Source organism: Psammomys obesus, unplaced genomic scaffold, assembly GCF_907164565.1.
Source record: "Psammomys obesus unplaced genomic scaffold, mPsaObe1.curated_primary_1811, whole genome shotgun sequence".
Taxonomy (NCBI): Eukaryota; Metazoa; Chordata; class Mammalia; order Rodentia; family Muridae; genus Psammomys; species Psammomys obesus.
Window position 1 is genome coordinate 4597450 of NW_026596109.1, and position 19674 is coordinate 4617123.

At 44.0% G+C, this 19674-nt stretch overlaps 1 protein-coding gene across 1 annotated transcript in view; it reads left to right on the forward strand.

Moving 5' to 3' along the window:
- Ak4 (adenylate kinase 4) overlaps nt 1–8285 on the forward strand; it is a 46647-nt gene extending 38362 nt beyond the window's left edge. Inside the window, exons 4-6 of the mRNA XM_055628950.1 lie at nt 1585–1757; nt 4323–4441; nt 4952–8285. Coding sequence (XP_055484925.1) covers nt 1585–1757; nt 4323–4441; nt 4952–5066 — 407 coding nt within the window. The 3' untranslated portion in view covers nt 5067–8285. The remainder of the gene's footprint in view (nt 1–1584; nt 1758–4322; nt 4442–4951) is intronic.
- Nucleotides 8286–19674: the final 11389 nt, after the last annotated feature.

Sequence of the window (19674 nt, forward strand, 5' to 3'; positions counted from 1 at the left end):
AATCCTGTCAGTGTGCTCATTTCAAAAATGCATGTGCTGGCTGAGCATGGTGGCGCATGCCTATAATCCCAGCCCTTGAGGCAGAGGCAGGCTGGTCTCTGAGTTTGAGGCCAGCATGGTCTACAAAGTGAGTCCAGGACAACCAAGGCTGTATAGAGAAACCGTGTCTCAAAGAACTGAAAAAAAAACACGTTGGCCACCAGTGGTTAAAGGGCCAGGCAGGCTCATCACACTTTCCCTGGCAGTGTTCTTGGCAGCCTGTGATGTTAGAATTACATCTGAATGAATTGGTGGTGTGCTCAGACTAGCTTGATACAGTCATAATAGATCAGTCTGAAGAATACACCACCTACCAATCTTGGAATCCAAGTTCACACTCTTGTCTAGGCCTGAACCCTACAGCTAAGCATAAAGCTGAGGCTAAGAATCCTATTTTTTAAGATCTTGAAAGTAGTTAAATGGCACTACCCACTTTTTGACTTTTCAGGATGAAAGTGGCATCCTTTTCTCCAGGACCTGTAACAGTAGTCGTGATATCTGTGAAGATGGTACTATGTCCAGGGCCTTGGGATGCCACACCTGTCCTGGTAACTGTTCAAGGCTGCCTAATGCAAGGCCGCCTGAGAAACCACAGTTTTTTCTGTAATGACTGGGAATGAACTAAAAGACAAGCCGCTTTCACTTCTGTGACCAAGTTTTCTTCACACCTCATTGTGGGGGAAAGAAGGAAAAAAAAAAAAAAAAAAAAAAGGCAGTTCCTACAAGCCCAGATGTCGTTTTTCCACATTTATAAAACAGAACAGACCTGTAATTTTTGCAGCAACCAAATAATTCTCAAAGGACTAGTTACTTTTGAAATCGGGCTTAACCTTTAGCCATGACTGGCCTGGAACTTGCTGTGCAGACCAGTCTAACCTCAAACACAGGTCCACCCTAACTAGGCACCAGGATTAAAGGTATATGCCACCCCAGTCAGTCAGGCTTACGTGTTGTAGGTAGACAGTTTTTTTGTTTTTGTTTTTTCTTTTTTTTTTTTTTTTTTTTTGAGACAGGCTTTCACTTATTTCCCAAGATGGCTGGAATTCACAGCTCCTTTGATGTATCCTCTTAAATGGGTGTTTGCTATTATTCTCCTGACATATTTCAAGAGCCTGGAGTTCTTAGGTTACGTGGTACATAAAGAGTAGTTACAGGTAGCCTGTTGATTCAGGATATCAAGGCCCATGGTAACCTAAGAAGAAATAAGACATAAGAGCTGAAGGACCCCAGACAGGAGTCTGTACTTTACTGGAAGAAGAAATGGAATGGAGAAAGCACAGCTTGCCTAACAGCACAAGGTGGGGGGCCCGGTGGTAAAGACAAATTTCAGCCCAGGCTGAGTTAGTGATTTTTTAGTTTAGTGCAGTCTTTTTTGATCATGTGACTCCTTAGACCAAGCTGGCCTATTATAAAAACATATTTACAGAAGTAGTTAACTGCTTTTGGACTCTGTAGTGTTTTTTGTTTTTTGTTTTTAAATTCCTGGACTCACAATTAATTGTTTGTGTTTTTGTTGTTGTTGGTTTTTTGTTTGTTTGTTTTAAGGGTTCCCAAGGACATTAGTGCAAGCAGAAGCCCTGGACAAAATCTGTGATGTGGACCTAGTGATCAGTTTGAATATTCCTTTTGAGACTCTTAAAGATCGCCTGAGCCGACGGTGGATTCATCCTTCCAGTGGGAGGGTCTACAACCTGGACTTCAACCCGCCTCAAGTGTTGGTAAGATAACACAGTGCTGGGTGGAGGACATAGCGTAGTGTTCAGGAAGAAAATGTGTAAAAAAAGCACATGGCCAAAAAGCATAGAGTGTTTCAATCCAGTAGCAGTCAAAGGGGAGAAAGCTGGAACTGAAAAGCTTAACAAGACAGAGCATTGCTAGCGACCCCGGAAAAGTGGCTCTCCTTTTTGTTTCATTAAACTATTAACAGATCGTTGATTGATTGAGACAGGGCCTCTGTAGGCCTCTGATCTCTGGGACCATCTCTTTAAAGCCATGGCGATGTACACTTACAGTATTAAAAGTTCTAAGTTTTGTTCAGCCTACTGTTGAGGGTGGCCTGAGCAAGTGAAAAAGATGTTCTTATTTCAGTGTTTATAGTGGACAAGAAGCGGATAGAAACAAATGGTCAGCCTATCTGTAAGACTGTTTAAACAAACTGGATGATATCTGCATGATCCTAGATTACAGAGTTGGTAAAAAGAATAAATATGTGGTTTCTCTGCCCTTCAGTGTTGGGGATCAAAATCCCTGGGCCTGCGTACACTCATCAAGAATCCTACCATTAAGCCAGTTGCGGTGGTGCCTGTCTGTAATCCCAGCACTCAGGGAGGCAGACACAGGCGGATCTCCGTGAGTTTGAGGCCAGCCCAGTCTACAAAGTGAGTCTAGGACAGCCAAGGCTACACAGAGAAACCCTGTTTGAAACAAACAAACAAACAAACAAACAAAAAATCCTACCATTGAGGTACTCTTCTACCCTGCTCCCCCTTGTAGGCTGCCTTTCACTCAGTTCTCTAGTCCTTTGTCTCCCAAATGCTTGAGAGATTAAGGCTGTGTGCCCCATGCCAAGCTCAGACTACCTCTGATTATCTTTCTTTGACTCCCTGATAATGACTGTTTGAACTAATGCATGAACTCAGTCCGTTACCATTGAACAGAAATAGGTGCATGGTATCTTACTAGGTAAATCTCTGTAAGGAAATGGCCTTGAATGTAGATGGAAGCAGTAATTAAATGGCAGGAAGTTACTGTGCCACTACTGTTGGTTGCCATTGTGCCAACAATGTCCTTACTGATGTCAGTTTGTGTGCGAGAAGTCTCTTTTTTGTTATTTCTTTCTCCTGACTAATTAACTTGTTTGCTCATTCGGTCTTTTATTCATTTCATAGTGTCACTGTGTTGACCAGACTGGTCTTAGCCTTCTCAGTGGCTGGGTGAGCAGGAGTGTAACCCAAGATACAGTGACAGGAAAATAAGATGGCAGAGAAGAAAGGAGTTTGAATGTATAGACGGGAGAACAGAAGCCCACCCCTCTGGAGCTTATCAGTTCTTACAGTACCCGAAAAGCTTTACCTGCTGGCATGTTACTTTCCAAAGCCCAGCTTCCCCCCCCCCCCCCCCCCCCCCCCCCCCCCCCCGGAAGAACACCTAGTTCCAGGGCCGTCTCCAGCGATGGCCTTGGAAGTGGGCAGCCAGCTCTGCCAACCACTGCCGTCTTCCCAGAATAGAGTGAGGCCGCTGGCCCAGTTGTCCTTCTGGAGGCAGCACAGGGTTTGCTGGAACTCTAAAGTGAGTTCTCAGCGTTGAGGACATCAGGTCAGGCACGGCCGCTTCCTTCCTGTCAGGCCAACACGCTCTGCCCGGGATAGTGGTGAATCCCAGGGCCCCAGCAGGATGTCACTGTCATGGTCGGCCTCAGTGGTCCAGAGTTGCCTGAGCCTAGCAGTTTCACCCTCGCCTGTCTTTGTCAGATTCACTTCTGCAGCTTCTCCCAGAGCGGACAGCTGTGGGGCCTGGAGCAGAATTCTGCTGCTGCTGCTGTGCCATATGTAGGTGGCTGTGCCTCCTACAGGATTGGAACGTATAGGATAGGAAATTTGCTTATGTGGCCCTGGCTGGTCTAGAACGAACTATGTAGATGAGGTTGTCTGTGAAATCAGACAGATCCACCCTCCTTTAATGAAGACACATATTAAATGAAGACGCATATCCACTAATTCTTAATATATTTAACTTTCATTTTTACTTTGTTTTGAGACAGGGTTTCTGTGTGTAGTCTTGGCTGTTCTGGACTCACTTTGTAGATTAGGCTGGCCTCAAACTCACAAGAGGTGCGCCTGTGTCTTCCTCCCTGAGTGCTGGGATTACAGGCATGCGTCACAGTTATTTATTTGTGTACATATGGCTGTGTACATGTGTGGGAGCCAAGGCACAGACTCCCACACATGTAGTGTGGAGGAAGAAGGTCAGTTTACGGGGCTGAGTTCCCAGCACTGCATGGCAGCCCACAACTGTCTGTAACTCCAGTTGCAAGGGATCCAACACTCTCACTGAGACACGTACTAAGGCACATGAAATAAATCTGTCATTTAGCAGCAGTGATGGGGCATGTTTGAAGGTGCGAGTAGTTAGGATTTAGTGCTTTCTCCAGGATGCGAGCTCAGCACGGCGAGGCCTGCTGCCTGTGTGGGCGGAGTTCGCTCTCATCACATGGTTTTAAGTGAGAGAAGACCTTCGGAAGGCCCAGGGGTTCGTCGCGGTAACTGGCTTCTCTGGTATTTTAGGGAATCGATGACATCACTGGCGAGGCACTCGTCCAACAGGAGGACGACAAACCTGAAGCCGTTGCTGCCAAGCTGCGACGGTACAAGGATGCGGCCAAACCGGTCATCGAGCTGTACAAGTGAGTACGCGTTCAGAGCAAGGCCTACCCGCTAACCGTGGGGCCCGGTGGGGAGGGCACTCGGCCAAGGCAGCCAAGTCTAAAGGCCCATCCCTCCCACAAGTGAGTGAAGTGGTGGAGTTGCTGCACAGGAGTCCAGTGTGTTCATTCCGGAGCTATTACAACACGAGACTTAAACTTCGTTAGCTGTCTGAGAAGTTATCTAGACTTGGCTCCTTTTTGGGGGATGGGGTAGCGTCAGGTGGGAGTTGGCAGTTGAAACTAAGGCTTCATGCAGGTGTTTCAGCTCTAAGCTCCAGCCCTTAGCACCCCCAGCCCTCATTTTCCTATTTAATTGGCTCAGATATTTTCACATTCCTTTGTGTAAATAAGTGATTCAGGTAGGCTAGGCTTGGCTGGAAAACTACGAACAGAGCAGGGGGTTGGTGCCTGTTTTTTTAACCTTGGATCTTTTCCTATCCTGATGCGATGTTAAGCAACCTAATGGTGTTTATTTGGATTGTCTTTCAGGAGCCGTGGAGTCCTCCACCAGTTTTCTGGGACAGAGACTAACAGAATCTGGCCTCATGTTTACTCACTTTTCTCGAACAAGATCGCACCCATTCAATCCAAAGAAGCATACTGAGCCGAGCCTGCCATCGGAAGAGCCAAGGAGGTGTTGTCGGTCACTCAGCCGTGCGTGGCGTCTTGGTGCCCTGGCCAAATTAGAAGCTAGCTGAGATAGCTTGCAGCATCTTTTCTAGTTTAAGTGATGAAGTGATGAGGAAAATCTAGTGGGTAGGAAGGATTCATGAAGAAAGAAACCCTCCTCTGCCTTTTGAAGAGAAGGTATAGCTCTGCAGCTGTGTCACACCCCTCACAGGAAAGCAAGGGCAGACTGGATTTCCACCGGCGTTAAGCCTACACTCTGCACGGGCTGACAGCCATGTGCTTGCATAGCCTTTTTGCATGCAACAGTGGGCTTTCTGGCCTATAACCACCTTCTACAGGCTATTAAGCCACAGCACCGTCAGCCTGAGAACGTGAAGGTGCGTGGTCATGGCTTGTCCACCGCCATACCCTCTGACAACTGAATTGACGCTGATTGCACTCAATGGCTGCTTTCTCCCTCCGATCTCGATCTCAGAAATCCTAGATTCTGTTGACTGTATCTCATCCGCTTGCTCCCTTCCCAGGCTATTCAGTAACATGGTAGTTTCTGCATTCACCCTTCTAACTTCTGAGAACTAGGTGACTAGATCCAGTCCCTTCCTTCATACTGGGAACTTAGCTGGGCGGAAGGCTTCCTTTGCTAAACAGCTGCTCTGACTGTCTTGAGCCCACTCTGTACCTTTTATTGTTTTAAAAAGATTCCTCAACGTCTTCAGAAGAAGGGGCAGGGGAGAAAAGGAAAGAAATGCCCACTTATGGAAATTGGGGTGATTGTATCTTCTATATGGAAGTAATTGTATAGAAATCACTGGACTAATAAGATGGCTGGGTTCAAGGCTGAACATCTGCTAAATATCGATGCTGCCAGCATTTCTTCTGTGAGTGATCCAGGCAGACCGGGAGAAGTCAGTAAAGGGAACAAGCCTGTGGGCTTGGATGGAGCATCTTGCACTAGATGAACATAGACCTGCACTGAGTAAGGCAGCTTTACTGTTTTGGGAACGCAGAATCTTTTTGTTTTCTCCCTATTCCAAAGACTCAGTCTGTAGGTGGCCATGAAGTCCAGAAATGAAGATACTAATATTTTGTCAATGATTATATGTCAATAAAGCATTTGTTAAAAGATTTTTTTCTGGTTTCCAGACTTGTTGGCCACCTTGTATACTTTTTACTCTTCTGGGAAGAACAGTGAAATGTCTTCCTTTTGCCTTAAAAAAAGTGTCCTGCCTCTGCCTGTCCCCAGGAAGCGTCCTTTATCACCGGCAGTGATTTTTAGTGTGAATCTCACAGTCTGGTTGGGGGCAGGGTTTGGGGTGGACTCAGCACTTTAGTGGAAACGGACATTACTACGCTCTGAAGGGGTCACGGGAGTCCCCAGTCCTTCACTGCCATATGTTCTGTGTGCTGATGAGTCCGTCTTTGGCATGGCACTGCCCAGACTCTTGTGTCTTCTTAGTTGTCCTTCCGTGTGCATGTTCTCTGGCCGCCTGTGAGGAGATGCAGACCAGCACCCCCTCAAAGAGCTGAGGTGCAGCGGTGCGGCTCAGATCTGACCTCTTGGCATTGTCACGATGCTGAGCAGTTTGGAAGCTTGCATTTGGACGTCACTTGGTAGGGATGGGGTGATAAAAGCCCAGGGTTCTCGGGGAAGCAGGCCAGGTGTGGGAAACATATAGGTTAGAGTAGGGTCGCCCTCAGATGACTGGGAAGTAGAGAGGTAAAGGGGTTCAGGGTAGTTCAAAAGAAGGGGACAATAACAGCAAATTCCTTTTCCCTCTTGTAGGGATTGGGGAGAGCAATAGGGTGTGAGCAAATTCTTGCCTACACACTCTTGTTTCTCTACGCATTACAAGCTCAGTAGACTAAGGCAGCCAGCACTGGGGACACGATCTCGGATCTCGGCAGCAAGGGCGGAAACACATCTTTTCCAAGATCTTGGCCGATTTTCATGTCCGTTGACTTAAAAAACGATACTTTCTGCGGCAGACTTGGCTGTTCTTTTCTACATGATTTTTTTTTTAAATGAACATTAATACTGAAAGTATATTGACAAAGGTAGAATGAATCTTCCCAGCATCCCATGAGGCAGACACAATCACTCCTTCCTATAAACAAGGAGTCCAGGGTACGAAGTCTTGACCCAGGCTTTTGATAAAAGTAAAACAGTACAGCTATAGTTCAGTCCCAGGTTTTCCCTGATTCAAGAACCCTTGGCCTTTTACTGCATTTTAGCTGTATGTCTTTTGGCCTAAGCAAGCCAGGGACACGAGCCTGCTAGGGTCTGCTTGTGGGCTCAGAGCAGCAGACATCACTGGAGTGGCAGCATTGCTAAGGAAGTTGCTAAATACAAGGGTTCCAGGCAGACTTAAGTTTAATCCTAGGCTAATCTGCCTCAATTCCAGCTGTCAGGAAACCATGAAGCCATAAAGATAAGGGGATCTATTAAAACATTAAAATTAACCATAAAATGCCATTCCTTATTTTGGTGTGGTGAACTGCACAATTCTTGCCAGAATAAATGCCATCAACTGTGCCTCCGGGCACTCGGTTTGACCATTCTGCTTGTGGTTGGGGTATGAGGGAGACAGGCTAAGCCTTTCGCTCAGGTGGCAAAGGTCCACATGTAGCATTCATATGGACCCCCTCTAGTGACAATAAGAAGGACAGTGTCTTCCAGTAAAGGGTTCTTGTTTATAAGACCTTTGAAAAGCACATTGCACCTTGTCTCGGATTCAGGAAAAAGGGAAGAAATGGAAAACCTGGCCTGTGTGTAAGCTGCAAGAAATGGTAGGGCTCAATGCTTTTTTTTTTTTTTTTTTTTTAAAGGAGAGTTTATACTACTGAAGTTATGCATTTTGTTTTTTAGCTGAACGGATCCCTGGGGGGATTATGTTGAGCTAAAATTGTATTTCACTGTGATCCTTCAAGTTCAAGCCAATCTCCTAACCTAATCTGATCTTTAGTTTCCCAGGAGCCAACAGGTCAGCTTTTCTTCTGTGTGACAGTTGGTGTTCCTCTTGATTTTGGCATATGTGCTTAATTCAGAGTATCTGAGTCTGTTCTGTCTGTGTATGTTATCGCCTAGCTATTATTCATTGTATTAACTGATTTTTGTTATCTTGCCTACGATTGATTTGTATTCATTGAATTTGGTAGAAATAAACGTTTTTCTGCTTAATATGCAATCAACTGATTTAGTCTTGTGTTGCTGTTTATACACTGTAAAGTTTTCATGAGTTCTCTCATTTATGCCACTTGATAGGTCTGCCATTACCCGCAGTTGTCCGTGGTTTGCAAAGCGAGGCAAACAGAGTAACCTAAGCAAAGTAATGGTGGCAAGCAATGCCTGTTTGTTTGTTTGTTTGTTTGTTTTCCTGCTGTATCATTGCCCTGTTCGTGTACCCGCATGTTTTTTGTTTGCTCTGTCCTTCACCTGTTAAAGCTGTTGCTATCTGGTAGGCACTGGGGCCTTGAAAGAAGTTCATAATTGCCCTTTCAGAAGAAATCTGGGAAAATGTAAAGAGGCACAAGCCCTGGCCTTTTCTAATCCTGGTATGATCTCATCTGTGGGACCTTCTAGTAGCTGGAACCAGCTGTAAGCAAGTTCTAAACTCATGGCTCCGGGAAGGCCAGGGCAGGCCACCTGGATAGGATGGCTGCGTGTTAGGTTGTCGTATGGTACCCACATGCTTTCCTTTGGGGAAGAGTTTATATCCTTGCTCTCTGGGCTTCACACTTGGACATTGCCTTAGTCCAGCCATTAAAATGAAAAGACAGATTGTTAGAGCTGACATTGGAAGAGTCAGAAATCCTACAGTGAGGTGAGCAATGCTGTGGGGCTCTTCCAGGGAAAACGTAGAACAGACATGCACTGAGTCCATAATGGGTGAATAATATCTGAAAATAAAACTGTAGGATTTTTGGTTTGGTTTTTTGAGACAAGGTTTCTCTGTGTATCCCTGGCTGTCCTGGAACTCAGGCTGTAGACCAGACTGGCCTCAAACTCAGAGATCCACCTGCCTCTGCTTCCTGAGTGCTGAAATTAAAGGTGTGCTCCCCTTATTCTGTGTCCCCCCACCACACAGAATAAAATTGGTTTTTAAAAGCCATGGAGGCTTAAGTTTAATTTAGCTTTTAAAGTATTTGTCGTATTGCACTTGTGTCAGAGGACAAATTCTGGGAGTCAATTCTCTCTTACCATGTGGGTACCAGCGGTGAAATTTGGGTCCTCAGGTTTGATGACAAGCACTTTTGCCTGCTGTGCCATTTTGTTGGCTCTTGGTTAGTTCTGCAGGACGGCATAGCCTAAGTGGGTTCAGGGAGCTAGCTGAGCCTAGGAGTGTGTCTTGTCATCCAGTTATTACGAGTTCTCTCATCAAACCTCCTTAGGTTCTAAGGATACAAAGGTAAATAGATTTTTGCCCTTGACTTCTCCATTTGTTTGGAGAACATGAGTGATTATAACTATTAGAACTTAACCCCTTCCTTGAGAGAACAGAAGTAGCTCAGCTAAGGAGAGGCCAAGGAAGCAGCTGATACTTGACCTGAGTTTTGCTAGAAAGGAAAATCCAGGCAGCTGCAGTAGGTTGGAGGGTGCATGGCAGGCAGGGGAGAGGCCCCCTCAGCAGCCTGGGCCACAGGTGAGGCTGAATGGGAAAGGCTTTGGACTTCGCTGGTGGGAGGCAGTCTGAACATCCACAACATACGCCAAATTTACGTGAGAAAAAGCCCTCCTGCCACTAAGGGGTGGTTAGACTGTAACAGGTGGGGGGAAAAAGTGCTTCTGAGGAACACGGTGAGAAAATGGGGGCAAACAGAATGATCTATGGCAAAGTGGAGCAGACTACCGCTCCTAGCACCCCTGGCTGCATTCCAGCCCAGGCACTCACTTTCCCCGGATAAACCTCTTATTTTGTGTGTATTTAACTTTTCAGATTTTACAACGTGGGCCTCTCTTTTAAGCTAGAGAGGCAAGGTAAAGGGATGAGGACCATCTTGGTGACTAGACCAGACTGAGGTGGGGGTTGGGTTTTGTAATTTTGTGGATAGGAAGACCATAAATGATGGCAGACCTCTGGAGAATTCTGGGTACTACGTATTCCATAGAGCACTTTGTGCTTTGCTAACCAGTTTGTCCCACTATGGAGTTCAGCTGGGTGTACCCGGGGCCCCTTCACTCTAATGTAGGCTGGCTTTGACCTCTGTAGCAATCCTCTTGGTTCGGCCTCCCATAACACACCCTGTTTCACACTAATTCTAACCATAAACGTTGAGCATCACAGTAATGAAATGGCGACCATTGCTAGACTTGAGGAAACCCACTTAAATTACGCTTTTACATAGATGCGAGTGCGATGGAAGATGCTAGTTAGGACTGCAGGCAGCCTCTCATGTCCCTCACGACGAACCTATGTGATAAATGTAGCTAGAAGTGGGGTATATAGACCGCTGCCTCATCAACAGCCAAAAGACTGAATGGTTGTGTTTCTCCTGCATCAAGGCGCAGGGGTCAGTCCCTTTAGCAAGCCTGGATCTCTGACTTCTCTATGCCACCATCCAAGGCCATGGAAGAACAGTCTTCTGATGAGGAATAAAGAGATGAATCGCCAACTCCAGGTCTAAGGCTAGAGCAGCTGCTGTCTTGAGAGATTGTTTACATATTCCGACAGTCTAGAGCCATTGACTGTAAGGTCATTAGACATGTCGTTCCGAATGGCTCTGGACATAGTGACAGCAAGACAAACTGACTACCCTGAACACATTGGCCATAGGTCCAACAGGTTGAGGAGGAGGAAGGGTAAAGTTGCTTAGACTTGAGAGAACCATTTTGTCTTTTCACTCCTTTAAACTTTCCCCTTGTTTTCCCACTTACTTGTTTTTGAGCTCCTTTTCTCAGTTTATCAGTCTCAGTTTCTTCAGGAAGAACTTTAGTTTCCATATGGAAGTCTTGCCTAAAAAATTATTGGTATTTACAAGTTTTGTCAAGAAAACGAGGACTCTGAAAAAATGGTAAACTACTTAAATCTGAGTTTTTCCCATACATCTTTCAAAATACATAGAAGCCAAAAAAATCAGGATAAAATCATATTTAACTCATATGTAGCCAGGACACAATACTGCAAACTCTTATTTCATTTGAATGCGGAAGAAATATCTGAAATTAGCACCAGCTCTGTTGGCCTTGTGGAAATGGAGAGTCAGCCAGGATATATATGAGAAAAACTCATAAAAACAAAGATTTCATGAACAAAAATTTCCAAGACACCAAACTTTCCCAAACACTGCCCCAAAAGACACTGTTAATTAAGAAATGCATTTCAGGGGGCTGGTAGCTTTGTTTATAGATGCTTGTATAGCATCTTCCAAAAACTGAGTTTGATACCACATAGCTGAACTTGTACCGTAGTTGGACTTGGTGGTGTCTCAAGTTAAATAAAGTGTAATTAAAAGAAGAGAGATTTCCTTCTTTTTCATTGCTGAGTAATATTCCATTGTGTAGATGTACCACAATTTCTGCATCCATTCTTCAGTTGACGGGCATCTAGGCTGTTTCCAGGTTCTGGCTATTACAAATAAAGCTGCTACAAACATGGTTGAGCAAATGTCCTTATTGTGTACTTGAGCCTCTTTTGGATATATGCCTAGGAGTGGTATGTCTGGATCTTGAGGAAGCACTATTCCTAGTTGTCTGAGAAAGCGCCAGATTGATTTCTAGAGTGGTTGTACAAGTTTACATTCCCACCAGCAGTGGAGGAGGGGTCCCCTTTCTCCACACCCTCTCCAGCTTGTGTTGTCACTTGAGTTTTTCATCTTGGCCATTTTAATGGGTGTAAGGTAAAATCTCAGGGTCATTTTGATTTGCATTTCCCTAATGGCTAATGACGTTGAGCAGGTAAATGGTGGGACCCGGAAAGGATCATTCTGAGTGAGCTGTCCCAGAAGCAGAAAGACACACACAGTATATACTCACTCATATAGACATATAACATAGGATAAACCTACTAAAATCTGTACATCTAAAAAAACTAATCAAGAGAGAGGACCCTGACTAAAATGCTCAATCCCCATCCCTAAAGGCAAATAGGAAGGACATCAGAAGAAGAAAACAGGAAACAAGCTAGGAACCTGCCAGAGAGGGCCTCTGAAAGGCTCTGCCCTGCAGACTATCAAAGCAGACGCTGAGACTTATAGCCAACTGTTGGGCAGAGTGCATGGAATCTTATGTAAGAAGTGGGAAATAGTAAGATCTGGAGAGAACAAGAACCCCACAAGGAGAGCAACAGAACCAGAAAACTTGAACACAGAGGTCTTCCCAGAGACTCATTCCCCAACCAAGTACCATGCATGAAGATAACCTTGAACTCCTGCACAGATGTAGCCCATGGCAGTTTAGTGTCCAAGTGGGTTCCATAGTAATGGGAAGAGGGACTGCCTCTGACATAATCTGATTGGCCTGCTCTTTGATCACCTCCCTCTGAGGGGGGAGCAGCCTTACCAGGCCACAGAAGATGACAATGCAGCCATTCCTGATGAGATCTGATAGACTAAGATCAGAAGGAAGGAGAGGAGGACCTCTCCTATCAGTAGACTTGGGGAGGGGCATGGGTGAAGAAGGGGGAGGGAGGGTGGGATCGGGAGGGGAGGGCCTTATGGGGGATACAAAGTGAATAAAGTGTAATTAATAAAAATAAATAAACTAGACAGTGGGCTGCTGAAAGTCAGAAGAAAAAAAAAAAAAGGAGAAAGAAATGTGTTTCAGTGCACCAGCAGCAGAGGGCGCTGTTCAGCAAAGCTCCATCATTGTAAAACATCCGGGGCAGAAAAATCCAACATCTTGAGAAAGAGCAGAAAAAGCAGCCACTAGCCATACAAAATTATTCTTAAAGTGTGCATGAAAGTGTGTGTGTGTGTGTGTGTGTGTGTGTAGGTGCCACTGTTCAAGTGTAGAAGTCTGAAGACAACCTGTAGGAGTTGTAGGAGTTGGTTCTCTTATTCCACCATGTGGGTCGTTGAATTCAAACTGGGCTTACCAGTAAATATCTTTACCCCTGAGCCATCTTTCCAACACTCTACAAAAAACATGTTTAAACTGGACGCGGTGGCACACACCTGTAGTTCCAGCACTCTGGGAGGCAGAAGCAGGTGGATCTCTGTGAGTTTGAGGCCAGCCTGGTCTACAAAGTGAGTCCAGGACAGCCAAGACTACACAAAGTAATCCTGTCTTGAAAAACAAAAAATCAAAAACAAACAAACAGAGCAAGGAAATAAACTGGGAATCTAAATTCTGAAGCTGATAAAGAATATCCAAGACCCAACTTCAGAGCAGAGGAAATTGTAAAACACTGCTCACTCGAACATGAGTCTAACAGAATCAGAGAAGCAACATGAGACATGAAGAACATCACAGATAAGAAATGCAGTACTGAGCAGGACACAGTGAAAGAGCTGTAAGAGTTGAGTACAGCCCAGGCATGGTGGCACAGGCCTTTAATCCCAGCACTCAGAAGGCAAGGTCAGGAAGATCTGTGAGTTCAAGGCCAGCCTGGGAGTTCTATGACAGCCAAGGCTACACAGAGCAACTCTCTTGGGTACAAAAACATGAAGTGAGATAGGATCCTAAGAAATAGCTTAGAAGGTACACAATAGAGCCCAGATTTAACATGACATTCAAAGAGGATACGGGCATAGAGACTGAAAACTCACGGGATTAAAACAAAATGATAGGTGAAAGGTTCAGAAAGAAAACAGCTATAGAGGGCAGAGAAAACACAACACATTTATAGGCAGATTCCCATGAAAAAGAAAACAAGACCATGAGTCAAGAACAACATTCAAATTTATAATGGGATATAGCTTATAAAAATAGGTTTAAAAATCCTATATATATATTTCAATATCTCAATAGAGTGTATTGTGGAAATTTGAGACTTAGACTTAATTCAGAATGTTTAGCTCTAAGGCATTCTTCAAGAAACAGGAAAATCTGGGCCTCCATGCAGAAAGTCCAAGCAACTCACATGCTGGCAAAACCACAATGGAATAATACCATCTAGCTCGCTGAGCCTCAGCTGCGAGGGATATGGATAAGCAGTCTTCAACTAAACAGCACCAGCTCTGATTGACCTCGCTTCGGACCCTGTTACTTCCTACTCAATAACAAGAATCTAGAGAGTACGTTAAGAACTGTGGTGCACATACAGTTCATGTAATTGAAGAGACTAAAGTGAAAGTAGCCATAGAGGAGCAGAAATGGTGTGCAAAAGAAGAGAAATGAGAAAGAAGCAAAACCGCAGAGCACACCAAGCGGCTCAGTCGCTGTGGAGGAAGTAGGTGGAGATTGAAGGATTTTGTTTAAAGCTGAGAAATCAACTTGTTCAAGCAAAGGCAAAACAACAAAAACAAAGCAAAACAAAAAAACAACGAGAGAATCAGCTCTTTTCATTCCAGGATGGACTGCGGGAAGGGAGGCAGTTAGTGGGATGAGCTGGAAAAGACGAAACCGTATCAGGGTGGAAGCAAAGGGCTTGGATCAGTCGCTCATGGTGGAGGTTTCTTTCTTTTCTCATTTGAAAGACTGAAGTAGGGGCTGGGGAGATGGCTTGGTGGTTAAGGGGATGGGCTGCTTTTCCAGAAGTCCTGAGTTCAATTCCCAGCCACCCCATGGTGGCTCACAACCATCTATAGTGAGATCTGATGCCTCCTTCTGGCATGCATGCAGATAGAGCACTCAAGTAAAATAAATAGATAAATAAATAAAGACTGAAGTATTGAACTGTGAGAATAAATGTCTAGCATTCTCAATATGTTTCCTGACACTGTCATTAGCAATCGACTTACTACAAGAGTTATCTTTGGGTCACTTTCCTAGTGTTGTGCTGCCAAACGTGAGAATTTTTGTTAACTTTGTATAGAGTTGCAAGGGGGATCAGTGTTCAGAGACACAACTTCAGTGTATGGAATGGAAGTAAAGGAGAATGTATGGAGGAACTTAAAAGGAGAATTTTGCTGATAAATGCAGGATTTCTTTCAATGGCCAATAGAGGGGTGGATGAAATGGTTCCTGATTCTTCTTAAGAAGGAAACCAGCTCCTGAGTGTGATGATTATCACAGTTGGCATTGGCAGGTGGTCTCAGGTCAAGAAGTTCTGTGACAGTTATAAACAAAGAAAACAGATGCAGCTAGCAAACCATTGCCAAAGTATGACTCACAGTCACCAATCTTTATCATCATTGTCATTCTGAGAGCTCGAGTAATTCTAAATGTTCTCATTCTGAAATGCTTCTGAAGAGAAATTAAAAGAAAAAAAAAGGAAAAGAAAAAAAAGAAGAGGAGGGAACAAAGGGAAAAAAAATCCTGAAACCACAAAAAAGAAAACAAGTCCAAGAACAACATCTAGTGAAGTTGAGGCTGAAAATCTTGAAGCCCCACCCCACCCCTTCTGTCTGTTGTCTATTCGAAGGAGACCCCTTCTGTACCAGAAAATAGATTCCTAGTGAGGAAAAAGTCTTCCTAAAGCCAATGGCCGGGAAAGGAAAAATAGCAGGGGTCGGTGGGTGGGTGGAGGACAGATGGGGTGGTCCACCTGATTTCAGCCACTTCCTACACAGAGGACTCCTAGTTACTGGGTCTCATAGGAAGGGTAAAGAAAGAGGACATTTCTGAACTATTGATGCAGATCAAGAGACCTGTCCAGCCATGCTGAGAACTCTCAGCATTAGAGGCACTCAGGGTGTCCAGTGGCAAAGGATGGGTGGAAGGGGGTAAGAGTGAGCTGAATGAAATGAAAGAAAACGTTTAAAAAGAAGATGAAAAAAGGAAAAAAAAAAAAACCTGATCATAAACTCACCTGAGAGTCCACACGGAAAAGAGAAAATGAAGAGAAGGTTGAAACCACATCTGACTGCAAAGACAGAGACATCAGAAGACATTTAGAAGAAGATGACAAGTAAATTAAAAATCAAAGCCAGGCATGGTGGTACACGCCTTTAATCCTAGCACTCAGAAGGTAGATGCAGGTGGATCTCTGTGAATTCAAGACCAGTATGGTCTACAAAGTGAGTCCAGGATAGCCAGGGCTGTTACACAGAGAGACCCTGTCTTAAAAATAAAACAAACAAACAAACAAACAAAAAAAGCGAGGAATGGTGGCAGTTCAAAAGAAAAATCCAAGAGTAAAGGTGAGATGCAAAAGTAAAGAAGGGGTTGCAAGAATGTTAAAGAAAAGTCTGATTCCGAAGGGACAGATCAGGAAAGGGGCAGAGGTCATAAAAACATGGGCAGAATCCAAAAGTAGTGAGCATGAGCCCAACCAAAGCAGGGGATGGCAGTAAAGAACACAGTCCAATCAAAAGCAAATAGGGAACAGGAGAGCAAAAGAGCCCAGAAGTAGACACAGAAGCAAGAGAGTGTGATCCTGAAAGAGATTTCACCAGAAGCAAAGATAGATAGATAGATAGATAGATAGATAGATAGATAGATAGATAGATAGAATACAAGAGAAGAGGAAGGTCATGAAGCTGAGAGAGAACACAGGAAAATGAAAGCAATAGGAGAGATTCACATAGCTCAGAGGAAAAAGTCAAAGTAGAAACGGGGTGGGGTAAGGGGCAATAAAAAAAAGAATTCATACAGAAATGAAAATTCTGAGGGTGAAAAGAGAAGACCATAATCATGCTAGCTCAAATAGTAAGTAGCAGTGGGGTGGGGGTGGGAGTGGGGGAGAAGACTGTTAGAGATCAAAGCCAAGTATTAGGTTAGTTATTTTCCCATTGCTGTGCTAAATTCCATGACAAAAGCAACTTAAAAGCGAATGAGTTTGTCTTGGCTTACGGTTGGAGGTGCCATCCAAAGGAGAGGGTAGTCAAGGCAGTGGGGGCTTGCAACAGCTGGTAAAATTGCATCTATAGTCAGGAAGCAGAGAGAGATGATGGCCGTGTTCAGTTCACTTGTTCTTTTGTGAAATAAAAAAAATGATACCATCCACAGTGGCCCATTCTTCCTACTCCATTAACCTAACAAGGTAATCCCTGACAGGCTTGCCCAGAGGCCTGTCTCCAATTGGGTCTAGATTTTATCCAGTCAGCAGTTGATATTAAGCATCAAAAGTATAAAAAATAAAACTAAAGCAGTGAGGACAACAAATTGAAGTTCTCCCTACCGAAAAATAAGGAGGTCAGGTCCTGAGTAGAAAAAGATTAAAGATTCGAGAGTCAAGAAAATGAGCATGTACAAGACAAAAGAAGAAAAAAAAAGTGATCATGAATCAAGCAAGGTCCAGCAGAGATGAGGACAAGCGCAGATGAGTGTTTCCTTCCTGTCTCAAACTTTAAGTTTGAAAGACTTGCTGACTGGAGAGATGGCACAGAGGTTAAGGGCGTGATGGCTCCTGACCATCTGTAGTGATATCTGCTCCTCTCTTCTGACCTGCAGGTGTACATGCAGGGAGAAAACTGTATAAATAATAAATAAATCGTAAAAAAAAAAAAAAAAAAAAAAAAGACTTGCTGTTGAATCTACTTCTTGTTGTTTTTGCTATTTTGTGGGTGGTTTTAAGCTTTTCATTACATTTATTTATTTATTTATCATGGGTATGTGTGCATGCACATATTCCGGAAGTGTGTGGAGCTCAGGGGACAATTTGAGGAAATAGGTTAAGTCCTAGAGATTGAACTCCATTCATCAGGGTTGGTCACAATGTCTCTACCCACTGAATCACCTCACTGGTTTCTTAAAAATGTAGACTTCCCCGAGTTATTTTGAAAATATATAATCACCTGGATATTTTATACTGCTTAAGTTTTATTAAAATTGAAATGAAAAAGATCAATAGAGGAACTGTAAATAGTATTGGTAAAATATATACATATTATATATTTTATATAAATAATTATATAAAATATATTTTTCTAGATAGGTTTTCTCTGTGTAGCCTTGGCTGTCCTGGAACTTGCTCTGTAGACCAGGCTGGCCTCAAACTCAGAAATCTGCCTGCTTCTGCTTCCAGCGTGCTGGGTTTAGAGGTGTGTGCCACCACTGCCTGGCAAAAAACAAAACAACAACAACAAAACAACCAAATGCCAAATTGAAAAGGCACAAAGAGAAGAAAACATGAATGTGGGAAATTCCACAAAGAAATGTAAAAGAAACCAGTGGCCGTAACAACACAGCGGAATTCAGGGCACATGTGGTGGTTTGATGATAATGGAGCCATAGATGCGTATAATTTGCACCCAGGCCTGGTCTTGCTCTCTGTCTGCCTCCGTCTTGCAGATCAGATGGAAGGTCTCGGCTACTGCTCCAGTGCCACGCCTGGCCGCCTGCCACCATGCTTCCCACCATGACGGGCGTGGGCCAACCCTCTGAAACCTTAAGCAAGCTCCTCAATTAAATGCTTCCTCTTCTAAGTTGCCTTGGTGGTGGTGTCTCTTCACAGCGGCAGCTGTAGAACACGGACTAAGACAGGTGTACAGCAGCCACAGCTAAGATAATTCCGAAACGTGGGTGGCGTGTACAAGGAAAGGCGAACAGTAAGAAACTAGGTTTGCATTTTCATATGCACGTGGAATCGAGGCCCCAGAGTGCTGGGTGTCGTCTGGAAGGACACGGCACAACTCCCGCCATCCAGAGCGAGGATTCGAGAGAAGTCTAAGCAACACAAAAGCCTATCTAGCATCACATTTGTAGGGTCGGCGTTGTTTGAAACTACAAATACTTCTGTTTATTTAGAAAGGGTACCATAAATATGTTCTGTCTTGAAAGAAAATAAAAATTTTACAACTCCGTGAACTGGAAAATTTAGTCCTGTTTTCTGACTTAATTTTCTGACTTAATTCCAAGCTAGGCTGGAATTTGATTGTGTTGTTTCCTCTTCTAGATTAAAACACCTTTCTATTGTGTTTCTTTTTTTCCTTTTTCTTTTTTTGTTTTGTTTTGTTTTTTTGTTGGTATGATGTTCTTGTGGAATGTATACAATTTACCCTTGTTCATTCAAATGCTGATTTCTCTACCCCACTATCTGGTTTCAATCTGGACATTGCATTGTGATGCTTATTTTAAGCTTCACCTGTCTCAAATTTGTGTAAACATTTGTTCTCTGTATTGTCAATAAAACAAGCAGCCACAGTGTTGAGCAACGGAGAGAATAGGGTGGGACATCCTGGTCCAGAGGGGAGGAGAAAGAAGGGAGTGGGAAGAGCAGAGAACGGCAGGAGAGGACGTTGAACCACAAGGAGAGATATCACTAAAAGCAAGTATAATGGATGAAATTTGAATGGTAGGAAATGAGGGGGGTTTGGAGGTTTAAGATGGAGTAATCATTGCCCAGCATTGTGCTCTAGGTTAATTAAATAAATCCTAGTGTCTGTGTGGTGATTTGGGTATACAGCTGGTTTAGGAATAACCACTGCTTAACTAAAAGATAAATCAATAAATACTAATAACCCACAATAGTTTTTCAAGACAGGGTTTCTCTGTGTAGCCCTGGCTATCCTGGAACCCTCTCTATAGTCCAGGCTGGCCTTGAACTCACAGAGATCTTCCTGCCTTTGCCTCCTGAGTGCTGGACAGATATTTAAAAAAAAAA